This window comes from Benincasa hispida, chromosome 8, assembly GCF_027475165.1.
Source record: "Benincasa hispida cultivar pf3 chromosome 8, pf3_genome.v1.1, whole genome shotgun sequence".
Lineage (NCBI taxonomy): Eukaryota > Viridiplantae > Streptophyta > Magnoliopsida > Cucurbitales > Cucurbitaceae > Benincasa > Benincasa hispida.
Window position 1 is genome coordinate 63,555,296 of NC_143485.1, and position 13,787 is coordinate 63,569,082.

The following is a 13,787-nucleotide window of genomic DNA, read 5'->3' on the forward strand; positions in this document are numbered from 1 at the left end:
AAAGTCTAACATCAAACCTACGTAAAGTCTAACATCAAAGCCTACAAATTTTCAAAACAAAAACATCTCATTTTGGTTGTGAAATGTTCATGAAAACTATGTACTTCAATAATAGTGGTTGTAAAATGTCCTTTTTTTCTTAAGATTTGAGTTTCAACTTTTTTCTTGGTCGTTCATTCTCCATTTTAGGTTTATCTTATGAAACTTTTCTCATCTGCATTCTATTCTCAACAACCTAAAAAATAAAGAATGAATTAGAAATAAATATAAGATAGTAATCAGAAGGTAATTGAAAATAGATCATATAGCAATCGAATAGCAATTTGATAGAAATTTAGGAGTCATTGGTTTAAAAATTTTAAAGATGCCTGGGAAAAAAGAATATCTGGGAATAAGATGTCTGAAAATCAAAGACAACTGTTTAGTTATGCTTTGCATTTAATTTATGAAATTAAGCATAAAAATCTTATTATAATTATAATATATTAATAATTTAAAGAATAAACAACATTCTATATATCCATAAAAATTAAGTAGTTATGAATCAATAATAATTTTAATTATAAATATTTAAAGATTGAGTGATTTATAATTAAAATTAACTAATTAATGCATTTAATGAACGTCAGACTAATTATAGTCCAATACTTAATCATTTTTATTATTGATTAAGTTCAACATTAGTAATTTTAATTTTAATTAAATAATATAAAAATATATTTTAATGGTCAATGTACTATATAAAAAGTGAAAAAAATGAGATTAAAAAATGATATATTAATAAAGAATACTAAAAAGTGTTTTGTAAATATGATATGCTAATAATGAATAGAGTAATAAAACTTAAGCACAATAAATAATCAATGATGATTATATGTTCATAATGAATGATCAAATTAAAATTAATCTCAATAGATAATTACTTGATTATTAAAAAAACAATAAAGTAATAAATTATTATTATTGAAAAAAATGAAGTCTAATACTAACTAAAGTTAACTAATCTTAGTTTACTAATTAAATATATTTAAGATATTATTGGCTAATAAATTAATAATTCATGCAAAAAATAGTTTCATTTATTTAATACTTTTTTATTATAAAAATAATTTAAGTAAATATTTTAATAGATTATTATTGATTTATTAAAATAAATATTTATATTATTTTTGTTAAATTAATATTAATTAATTAATTAATTAACTATATTCAAAGTGAAATTATATGTAAAATGAAAAACAGATGGAGAGGAGAAAAGAGAACCCACAGTTTTGGAAGGAAATAGAAACCTTATCTATGGGAAATGAGGATGTCTGAGAATAGCTTATTTCCAGGCAAAGAGTTTAAATTTGTAAAACAAACATCTGAATTGGATGTATGTACCAATTCTCATGCAGAAAACGCTCCAACCAAACGACACTTTAAGGTATTTCGATAATGATTATAGTGAAGAAAATAATGTTACCAATTTTTTGTTGATCAATAGGCAATCTAACAATGTGGTAATATGCTACTTACTTCAGGGTTTTGGTTGATCCTTGTTCTTTTACTTTGTTTTTTTGTTGAACATTCTCCCTTCTCAACTTTTCTTAGTCGTTTTTTTTTTCATCTTTCTTGTCCTTCCTATTTTTTGCTATAAAAAATAATTAGATGACAATAGATAGGAAAGAAAAAAAGAAGGCAATCAAAAGGAAATAAGATGACAATCACATGATAATTAGAAGACAATCATAAACTATTAACTATTTGACAAAAAATAGAAGGTAATCAATTGACAATCAGTTGACTATACTAGAAATTATGAACTATGTGACAGGGGATATAGTGTAATCATATGGTAATCAGGAGATAATCAAATGACTATCTGAAAATATTAACTAATTGACAAAGAATATAAAGAAAATTATAGAGAAATTTTGAGAAAAAAGAAAACTCTATATGTTGAGAGAAGCAAAAACAACAACCACATAAAGCAATCTTCCTAATTATATTCTCTTTCAAATACTACTAACTTTCTAGAGAAAAAAAAAATGGTAATCAGATGGCAATTTCAAAACTTACAAGCAACAAAACGCATCAAAATCTAAAAGTCGACTTCTCCAATAAATACACAATAAAAACATGAACTTTTCTAAAAAGCAAAGCTCCATAAAGGAAATTATAGAGAAAAAGTGAGAAAAAAGGAAAACTCTATGCATTGAGAAAAGCAAAAACAACCAATTGAAGCAATTTTACATATTTTTATCTCATCCTTCTCTCTCACTTGAAGCAAAAACAAGAGCCTTAAGAGGAAGATTTTTGTGGGTAAGAGAAATCAGTGTGTAATCGGTGTGAAATCAGCATTGAGGAACTGGAGTGGAAGATGGACTCGACGTTGAAGAGAAGAGGAAGAAATTGGAGTAAGAGGAAAATATTTGCTCGGTGAAGAGAACTGAAGAAGAGAAATCAAACCCTCAAAATAAGGTTGAAGAGGAGTGTGAATTGATTCAAATAAGTGGGGGTATTTTCGACCTTTTAATTTGACCCCATTGGCAAAATTGGGCTGGACTTATAAAAACTGACATTTTTGCAAAATCAATCAACATTATCCATAGGCCTAATTTTAGAAAACAATTTACACATTCCTACAACCATCCCAAAAAAATCATTTTCAACTATGTAAAAGATTAAGATGATTATTACAACTTCAAATGTAATATAAACATTATTTATACGATACTATTTAGGAAAAATAACACATAAGGCCTTAATAAAGACTCTATATCATATTTATGTCCAACTTTTCTATTATTTACAAGAATGTTTAAATGGACTTCTTACTTACACAAATATTATGGCTCAATTATCTTTTTATCTTCAACCTATGATCAGTTACATATTAAAAATAAAAATTAAAAAAAAAAACTCAAAAGTTTCTTTTGATTCACGTATAGTTTTTATTTTACCCAATTTTTTTTTCAAACCCCCACTCATTATCTCTCTATTCACAGCAATCCGTACGATCAAATTGGCGAGCGGATCATCAGTGATCACATTGTGTGACGAACAATGGACTCGGACGGTACTGAATGACAAATGACAAACTTGGACAGTGCGCGACTCGACTGGAATATTTGCGTGACTCAACGGACTCAAATAGTGTGCAACTCGACTTGGCAGTGGATGACAGTGGACACGAAGTGGACAATCGAATGGTGGCAGATGAGCATGGACGACGAACGGTCGAATGGCAGCAAACATGAAGATGGGAATATTCTTGCCATGCAAACCAAGGATCCTCGTTTGTTGTTTTTTAACCTTGATATACATTATGATACATATTATATACTATGATTTATGTTGAAAATTGAGTTCATCTGGGATTTATATAATGTGGTAAGATATTTTTATTTGTATCCGACTACTTTGAGTTTATGATAAATATTGTGATATAATATATATACTAAAATTTATATTGAACATTAAGTATCGATACGTTTGAGTGGTATAACCATCTATTTGAATACATTTATATTTCATATATTTGTTAGAATATTTGCAAACATATAATACAATGTTTTAAGGTATATTTAAAAATTAAAAAAAAAAAAAACTATGAATCCTCTAGAAAAACCAATAAGTTGCCGTAAAATCAATTGTATTTGAGTGCATATCAAACATATTTACCAGTATATTTCATATGCTGGTTAGAACATTTACAACAATCTAATACAATGTTTAAAGGTATATTTAAAAATAACATGAATTTACCAGTAAAACGAGTTGCTTGACACGTGAAATGCATTAAATGAAAAATAAAATCAATGCATTTTCTCTCTTCAATTGAAAATGGAAAGAAAAGCTCAATTAATTAATACTATATAATAAATTCATTTCCTTTCTCCACCATTAATGGTATTTCGTAAATATGAAAAGAAATTTTCAATGCATATTCTCTCTTCAATTGCCTACCACCGGAGTATTTTTGTCCAAAAGGTCCACTAAATCTTATATATGAAAGTATTAAAAAAAATTGGACATTTATGAAAATAAATTTTGAAAATGAATTGAATGTATAATAATCCCTATTATTTATGAAATCAATTTTCATGTCACCCGTTTGGTCGATTTATGTAAATGATAGTTATAAATATATCTTTCAATTTTTACCTATCATCTAGCATGTCAATTTTATCCATCAATTTAATAAGGGAAAAAAAGACTTCAAAATCTTTTTGAAACAATTTAAAACTTCATAGGTTAGGGGAAAAAATCAAATCAAGGCTAAGGCATTAGCAACCTCATTTAAAAGTTAGAAGTTCAATCACTAGTTAAATTTATACAATTTAACATATTTAATTGCTAAATGAAAAATAGTGATTTTCAATCTAATTAATCTCTAAATTTTGAATTTCGTTCCCATTGAGTCTTTAAATTTTCAATTATCCAAAATTTATCCTACTTTTAACACTTTCCATAAATCTTAAAGTTAATCCTTCAAATTTAATTTTTATCAAAATTGATTAAATAATAAAAATAATTTTCAAACAATAAAATGTGGCACATGAATATACTTTCAAAATTTATAAAGAAAATGCTTTTACGATTATTATTATTATTATTATTGAAAATAGAATAAACTAACCCCAAGACTAAATAGAATAAAATCCAAAATAACTATACCAAAATGATATTTAACCTAAATATATATCTCATCATCATTTCATCAATAAATTTTAACACCAACACAATGTAAGCAACGAAAACTATTATTACTTTTTTAAAAATAGTCCAAATTAAAGCTTTCAAAAATGTGGGCTCTGAAGATTCTTTAAAAGTTCATCCACGAGAATTTTAGGTTGAAAGTTCAAAAACCAATTTGTGATTTAAACTAAAAATTTAATACTTAGAAGATGAAACTAATGAAATAGAAAATTATACGGTAACAAAGCTACCATTTCCACATAATAGTGAGGAAAAAAAAATTTAAAATAAAAATAAAATAAAACCATCAAACAAGTGAGGGCTTCCATGGAACGTTGTGATCAAAGATCTGTGCTGACAAATTTGAGAGTTTCTTCCTTCAAGATGTTCAAAAATGGAAACATTGTGTTGACATGTGATCCATAATAACACCTGAAAATTTTGCTCAATCGCTTAATGCAGTCCACAGCATTGTGGTCACCCACAGATATCAGAATGGAAGAAAGCTTCAAGAGTTCATTGCCAATGGCAATATGATTTTCGCCATACAACTTCTCAAGAATCTGCAAAAGCAGGAAAGTAAAGCTCAGATTTCATGTGCTCCATACAAAAGCTCAGATTTCATGTGCTCCAAACAAAATCAAGAAGGTGAGTTGAGAATGAGAAGAAAGTTGCCACAGATCTACAATAGAAATGGGAAAAAGAAACGTTCAAACAAAAAATCTGATAAGCAATTCAGATGAAAATGATGTATTTCCAAAGCATGTTCATGTTGATTTAGTTTCCTTTTGTAGCACGTGAATTCCGTTTTGATTCAGTTCATAAGGTAACCCCAGTAGCAGCACGTTGCTGTTATGTAGCACACTGCACGCCTTGTAAATTTACTCAATCTCGTCGTTGTTTATAATAAAATTTTAAGATTCTTAAGGAATTGTACATCTTTAGGATGATTATCAAGAAAAGTGGAGTATTAAAGCAAGTTTGCTTACTACAAGTACACAATTATATAACTCCATAGTGAAAGCATACCCGAATTGATGCTTTACAATGGTCTGCTGCAAGCTCTAGTTTTCCAAGCAAACAGAAGGCCTGCGACAGATTGTCTTCAGCCTACAAAAATTAAATCACATATCATTTGTATCCAACTTAATTGGAACTAGCATCGCCTCGGCTAAGACTGCAACAAGCAATTTCCATACTACAATCATTTGTAGTGTAGGTCTCTAATTCTCTACCATTCAAGCAGATAAAAGGAAATTATACCACGTAGTGTTCGATATGGAAATGAGAACTCACTTCTGCTATACGCCTATTATATTCATGCAATGTAGACTTCAGTGAGATCAGAGCTCTCAAAGCATCTGAGACTGTAGTCTCTGACACCCTATTTAAATTTATCTCGTGCTGCAACCTGTGTAGATTTGTCAGCCAGCTATTCAAACCCAAGGAAAATTCATGTTCATGACAGCTTTTTAGATCTAGAACATGTTTTGTATAGATCATAATCTGAAACAACAGAACTCCAGTGAAGAAAAGAAAGAATTCTCTGTTATGAGCAATTACAGAATGAATTATGACCTAACACTGTGCTTATTATGTTTCTTTGTATTTAGAGCATGAGACTCTTTTCATGTCATCAATGAAAAACCTTGTTTCCTTTTAAATATAAATATATATATATATATAATATATTATGACCAACACTAACGGACTTGAACTGCTCCATCAGGATATTACCTTGTAAAGTGAATCCCAGCCTCATCCACTGTCGAACAAGATGATTTTATATCACGATAAGATCCACATTTCAAACAATGGCTAGGACCAGCATGAAGGAAGCTGTCAGTCTATAGAAATGCGAAGAGTTAATTTATTCCAAGAAGGTTCTTGTGAGAGAGTTGGTTTTTGCTTCATTTCCTTTGGTTGAAGCTTTCTAACTTTCAACTTCTAAATGAAAATTTCCAATTCAGTTTCAAAAGAGTATTAAAAAAATATTAGAATACCTGCATTAAAGGCTCCAGTTTACTTTGGTTGTCGACCGTAAGAAAGTCCTTAGTTTTCGTGTTTTCACAGTTGAAGATGGATCTATCCAAGACTACACCGTGGCAATTTGGATTAATGCAGCAAAAAGCGTTGAGGACAAGGTCAGATATATGCACCAACGAGCAACCACTACACTGGCATCTAAAAGAGTACTCATCCTCTAGCAACTTAAGACGGCCTTTACAATCCAACTGACCAACCTGTCAGGGAAGTAGAAGTACATTTAGGAAGAGCATCTGGCTTTCTATTGTGAATTAATCAGAAAATAAGGGGCAACATATATGTTTTATTTTAGAAGGAAAGGCTAAAAGAACACAGAGAGCAAATCCATGATCAAAAAATGTAAATCCAAGTTTGAAGAGTAGGCAAACCTGTGGACCATATGACAACTCTAGGGGGCACCCCACTGACGTGAACGCAGTTGCCCGAATAAAGAGGGTACGTGAATTGAAATACGCATGGATGTTTGGTTTGCAGGAATGGTTAAACAAGCTTCCAGTTGTATAAATAGCTTGACCTACTCTGACCTATTAGAAACCACAATGAGGAAGTACCAACTACAAAGGATTTACTATTTAAATCAAATGAAAAACTGAAACCATAGAGAAATAGAGGCAGATGAGCTTACTTGTTCCATATTACAAGTAAAAGGAACCACACTAGATAATCTTCCACGCTGATCTGGTGATCCTGGTGCATCAAAGGATTTCATACGAACAATAGATATAGAGTTTGTCCTAATTTGGGATATAAGTATTGTAATCTGCATTGATAGAGCAAATAATCCATCTCACAATCATGTGCCATGTAATCTAAACTGATGGAGCTATTGCCAATTTTAACATACTAACGTAAATGCTTAATAAAAAATATATATATTTGATTCAGATTTTGGTTTTTATTATTGAAAAAGAGAAGGCCAACCATGAAAACGCAAGTGTCTGAAAATGTATAATAATTAAAGCTCATCAAAAGGAAAGGGCACTATTGTACAAGCATACATACGATGCATTTCCTTTGAATGATAGAGTGAAAGTGAATCACAAACCTGCGAGATAGTGTTCCCATTTATTGCAAGTTGACAAGGGAAGAATTGCTGAAGACAACTTGATAATATAATGGAATAGATGATACACTCCAGCTTGCTGTCAGTGTGCATTTCCGAAAAATGGTGTGAAAGATTCTACAGGAAAACATTGGAATAAGTTTTGGAGTAGATGCCCTTTTTAAGGAAAAAATCAAATACTAGAAGGGATATATAGTCATCAGAAGTACCAACATATCCACAAGGTTAGAAGCATCTGCAAAGACACTTCTCTGCACTACAAATTTAGCCACTATTCGCCCAGCCAAAACTATTTCAGATGGCAATATTGCAGGCCAATGCACACCATCACATTCATGTTTATGTTCAGGAACATCTTCAGTCCTCAAGTCGGAAAAACTTTGCGAAGTTATTTCTTGAACATACTTTCTGAGGCCATCAGACAGATTTTTGAAAATATCTTGATTATCTAGAACATTTTGTAGCATTCGCCCCCCTGCTTGTATTTGGCAATGTTGGGAGCAGTACAGAGGAATTGAGCATGATGGACAAGGTACTTTATCTGCTGGTAGTTCATTCAAGCAGTAATGGCAATGAGTTTCTCTACAATGCTTCAATATTACCTGCCAGTCAAAGTCGAAGTAAATGTTATGACGGGAAAATATAACAGAATGAAAATTATTAAAGTTTAGTACTTCTGTAGATTATAAGCAGTTCATATTTTCAATTTATTTAGGAAAATAGGAGAATTGATGAATTAAATAACTTCAAAACATGAAAGTGTTTAAGATGATGACTGCAATGTCATCAAGTGGGAATTATCAAACAGTACAAGAGTGGCTGAAGTCATTAGTCCAATGAGACAAGAACCAAGCAATATCAATTAAGGAGATGAGGAACTAACTAGATTGTTGTCAACCAGCTCTGGGTTGTAAAGCCTTAAGATAGGCCCTGAATAGAGAGAGAAAAAGATAGAGAGAACTCTATCGTAGCCACCAATTAATGGAGTAGGAGAAAGTACACAACGGGCCTGGGATTAAACTGAACCAGCATGACTTGTTCGATTCAAAACCAGATCCTATTACCACTACATGTCTTGTTTGCTTTGCCACTTAACAAAACCAAACACTAGATTTGGTTTTTCAATTTTGTGAAAAAGATGTCCAAATTGAATATATGAACACTCCTAGTTTTAGCATTATAATCAATCTATCTTCTATGTTCGGAGAGAGACATCAAAACTTTTAAGAGAAGATATAAAAGATAAACTTAAAATGACTTTTTTTACGCAACATTTTACTTAGTTGAAACCCCTTTCTTTAGTGGAGTTTTTATGGGCTTGGTTTTTTTTATGCCCTTGTATTCTTTCATTTATTCTCAATGAGAGTAGTTGTTTCTAATTTTTTTTAAAAGAAAATTAAAAAATTAAAACACTAATTGTCTTCAATCTTTAACAAGATCGAGATTAGTTAACATCCAACACAACTTCATAAGCAGAAGGGTTAACTTTTAACATTTAGAAACCGGATACAGGATAACTTCCTCATGAAAACTTAGTCCCTAGACATTTAGGGCCCAATGGACTGGGGAAGGGGGGGCTCCTAGAAGTCGAAGTCCCGTAAGTTCCAGACCTAGCGGCAGTATAGGTGTAAATGAGAGAATGTTAAATTGCAAAAAAAAAAAAAAAAAAAAAAAGGTAACAAAACAGGATGGGCAATAAAATGAGTACCCATGATTTAGAAGAGAAAAATGTACTCACCAAGGCATAAGGTTCTTCAACATGAACCAAGGATGATGGAGGTAACTCAGTGGGTGAAACCATTCCTCTCCCCTTATCTGATGTGGTGACATGTAATTTTACTTGGATTGGCTCATCTGTAATACATATCATGCTAGTTTTTAACAAGTAACTGTATTCTACACACACAGGAAGCACAAGCAGAAACCGAAATGTTGTTGAGCTATCCTTATAAGCAGATCATCTAAACTAGCTTGGAGGTTGTTTGTAAAGAGTATTTTAAAGACTATTTTGGCATCTTCCCGGAAACTTCAAGGCAACCCTTTAGGCTGTTCAGCAAGGATCAGTCTCGGGATTCCTCCTGTGAACTTTACTAATAGTGCTGATACCACCAAGAAAAACCTACTAGAGAAAGCCACTAACATCTGTAATACATATCATGTAGGGTATTTGAACTACTACATAGCTTTTATCATCTCTTTGAGAAAGAAAACTCACTGACTATCAAAATATTAAGAACAGACTTGAAGAGTCGAAACTTGAACCTTCTCCCACCAAACCCTTCTATCAATCAAAGACGAAAAAGAGGAGAAGCTCCCAGCCCAGAGAATAACACATGCAATTCTTCCACCTCCATATCCTAGAAAGTATTATTCAGTTTGATGGTAAAACACCATGGCAACCAGAGGTGATTACGTCCCTAAGAAGTTTCTATTGTATCCTGCCCATAGTACTTGAGGACAGGAATTCTTAGTGTTTTGGAGCCTGCTCTAACACCATGTAGAAAATGACCATTGTCGACTCTTGTGATTTCTATAGTTCGTATATTCACAAGATCAGAAACATTAACAGCTCCAGAAATACACAAAACCAAGCAATTGTACAAGTAAAGAAATGTTGATGGGACAATAAAATAGGAATGAAGCAGAAAACAGAAAGTATCTTATCCTATAAATAAAACGAAAAGAAAATACCAGGAAAGGAAGTATTGCAGAAAATATTACAGCATATAAATCTAAATCCGTGGGGTCACTGTCATTTTTCCAAAACTTAAAACGTAAGAAAAAGAAACTTCATTCTTCATGTCCATTGTCCACCTTTAAATCTCTAATCACATCATAGCACTTAAAAACTGAAGCTCAATCATTCAACGCAAAGAAAAATTCTGGAGTTCTTATTCGATAAAATTAGCATAAGGATTTAAACATAAGATATAACTATCATTTACCTAGCATACCAAAATCATCTAATTTGCTCTTGCTATGTTCATTTACTGGATTCGACCTATTATGATGATGTTGGATGACCTTCAGTTCATCATCTATCTGCTTCTTTCCATTGAATGATACCTCCACGTGCTTAGAAATTTGAAAGTCACAGATAGCATCATCAAAATTTTCCATACTAACATTTGCTTTACCTCTTCTATACCATGCCTACCAAAGAAGGAAAAAAACATTACATGGCAATAATAAGACAAAAGGGAAAGGTCGAACAACTGGATTACAAAGAATTCTTCATTATTATTAATATTATCCACGTAAAGAATATCAAATGAAATTAGTTTCACCTTTGCATAGGTTGATGAAATCTGAAGTGCTCTATTGCAATCTCGTAAACACTCCAATTGCATATCCATTTTCTGAAGGGAGCATAAAGCAGATGAATTAGTGGCAAGGGAGGAACCTACATCATTCAGTTCATACATGTATTTGCAATAATTAAATACTTGCTCTCTTTTATAATAACTTCAATCCTAGGACTCCGATACCCCAATACCCACAAAGTGCACAAATATGGTCTTCTCTTCTAGGGATGCCCATGCATTTTTAAAGGCATGTGATAGATGTCAAAAGTGTTAATGACATTTCTCAATGTCGTTAGATGCCTTTAGAACACATAAAAGAGAAGATAACTTCATACGTAAAGAGAAAGTTTCTCCTCCAGAGGTTTTGAAAAGGAGGCTTGAGCTAACAGTAAAGAAGAAAACTCCATACAAGGACCAGAAAATTGAAAACTCCATACAAAGACTAGAAAATTAAGGAAGGTAAAGTAACTAGATATTCATATCCGCCATAATAATAGATGAGTTGCAAGCCTATAGATGAGAGAATATAACGACTTTAGAAAGTACCACAAAACTAAATGGAAATCTAAGAACCAACATTTTTTCTTGGAGAATGATATTTAACCAAACCACGAAACAAAAAATTCAATAACAACGAAAAAAATGAACTTAACAATTGCATCTTAGAAGGCAATTCGAATTACAACCACAGTTAAAACCAATATCCTTTTACAGTTTACTAAAAGAGTATAGATTATCTAGCGAAGTATGCATTTCATTAATTTAAAATTCCAATTAATTACAAGCATTAGAGTCTCCATGTGGGAACATGCACACACATGTGGAGAAGTGTGAACGAGAGAGTGTGTAGACAAACTAGAGGAAACAACAACAACGAAATTACCAATTCATTATACGTTAAAAAACAATTTAGCATTGTGATAGTTTTACCTTAAGTGTGAATCTAGGGTGAGCGTGGAGGAGAATGGTATGTGAAACCAACTAAGATAGGAAACAACTACCAAACCACCCATTCATTATTCATGAAAAAGAAAAATGTAGCACTAGTGTGGTTCTACATTAAACATGAATCTGCCAAAGGACTGAACTCACATGCAAAACTGATGCTCGATTCACATACAAGGTTGCAACTAAATTCTTGTCCATGTCAACAGCATTCATTGGAGCCACTTGCAGAGCCTGTGGACATCATAAGAAAAGGCAGGAAACATGGGATCCCAGTCAAAAAAAGGTCGAAAACTAGTGATGTATACGGTTGTAATGTAAAAAAAAAAAAATCCTGGAATAAAGAACCAGTTTTCAATCCTTCATTGTAAGTTAAAGTTGTCAGTCAATCCTGAAATCTATCCACATTTTATCATCAACATTGGTTGGGGATCTTTATCACCAAAATAACACTGACCCATTACGTTTTGGCACAAGAAAAACCAGTTATGCTCCTTTTGCACAAACTAGAAAATGCTTGCCATCGCAGCATGGCTGCAATTCAAGATAAGTATAAAGTTGAATGAACCCTGGATACCTGGGAATAATAAACCAACGCATTAGCATAATCCCCCTTCAAGAAGCATTGATTCCCCTGGCGTTTCAACTCCAGAGCAGCGTCCATCTTCTTACCACAGAGAGCATTTTCAGGATCCACTGCCACGTCCCGGATGACCTAAGACGTTAAATACAAAACCCAACATCTAAATTTGGCCATAGTCCTTGCAAGTTACATTTTTAAGTGTAACCCAGATGCTAATTTACCTACTTTTCCAGAGAGAAATGGAAGAGAAATACAAGGCCATTTTCAACCAAGCTTACTTGGAAGAAGAGCTGCGATTGCTGAAAAAGGCGTAATAAGAAAGAACACGATGAGGAAAGATCATCGGCGGTGTTCGAACCCACCATCTGCTTCAAGTTCTCCGGCACCAGTGACTTCAGCTTCTCCATGATGTTGAGAAAATTAATGCAATAGCTTTGTTCGAAAAACCATCACCGAGTCGAGCTAAGTGTCTCGGCTTTTACCCCCGATTGATCATCTTTGATTTTTTCCGGGACTTATACGAAAGTAATTTTCAGTTTTTTTTTTCCTTTTCTTTAGAAAATATCAGTTTTTACTCGAACTTTACTAAGGTATCAATTTTTAAATCTCTTGCGTTTCTCCCTTATTGTCCACACCGTGAGATCTACCCTCGGCCTCGAGGCACCTTTGGGTGTCCCCCTAACGGATGGTGTTTGGGTAGGTCAATATCAAGGTGGATGGAGAGAGTGTTCATAGTAAGTGGAAGCGAGAAGTGCGACAGCATATCCCTCGGTCTCCCTCGTTGGGTTGAATAAAGTTACTACGCATCGCCTCAAAGCACCCTAGGAGTGTCCCCCTTAAAGAATGGTAGTTTTGCGTGCTTCTTTATTTGATCTCCAGTAAGAGGATAAGGTAACTTAGTCTTTTATCCTAATCTGCTTCTTCCCTACGGTGGGCTCATTAAGGCGGGACTCTGGCACCGAAAGTGAGGGATCACACTTACATAGAATTGTTAAAGGTTAACAATTTTGGACCCAAAAATGGTGGTTGTTAGGTTCAGTTCCAATATTTGGTTCTACCTAATGGTTGATAATATCTCATCCCAGCGAAGAGACATCTAATCACCCCATTGGTGACGTTTGTCCTGCCTCACTGGGGCATCATTGCAAAATAGAAGTATTTA

General features: G+C 32.7%; 1 protein-coding gene across 6 annotated transcripts; it reads right to left on the reverse strand.

The window, feature by feature from the left end:
• Positions 1–4,857: 4,857 nt before the first annotated feature.
• On the reverse strand, positions 4,858–13,141 carry LOC150034772 (uncharacterized). 6 transcript variants are annotated; one of them, XM_090316400.1, is made up of 15 exons: positions 12,904–13,141; positions 12,620–12,757; positions 12,190–12,276; positions 11,080–11,151; positions 10,738–10,945; positions 9,531–9,646; positions 8,002–8,394; positions 7,775–7,909; positions 7,355–7,489; positions 7,098–7,253; positions 6,687–6,926; positions 6,421–6,530; positions 5,980–6,094; positions 5,713–5,793; positions 4,858–5,246 (listed from the first exon to the last, which is right to left on the reverse strand). In XM_090316400.1, exons 1-15 carry the CDS (start codon positions 13,030–13,032, stop codon positions 5,025–5,027), a joined length of 2,337 nt encoding a protein of 778 aa, XP_090172526.1. In that variant the 5' UTR covers positions 13,033–13,141; the 3' UTR covers positions 4,858–5,024. The 6 variants fall into 6 exon arrangements, with proteins under 6 accessions (XP_090172526.1, XP_090172527.1, XP_090172528.1 ...); XM_090316401.1 differs by having other exon boundaries at positions 10,747–10,945; positions 12,904–13,129; XM_090316402.1 differs by having other exon boundaries at positions 7,098–7,248; positions 7,355–7,416; positions 12,904–13,129.
• Between the last annotated feature and the right edge of the window lie 646 nt (positions 13,142–13,787).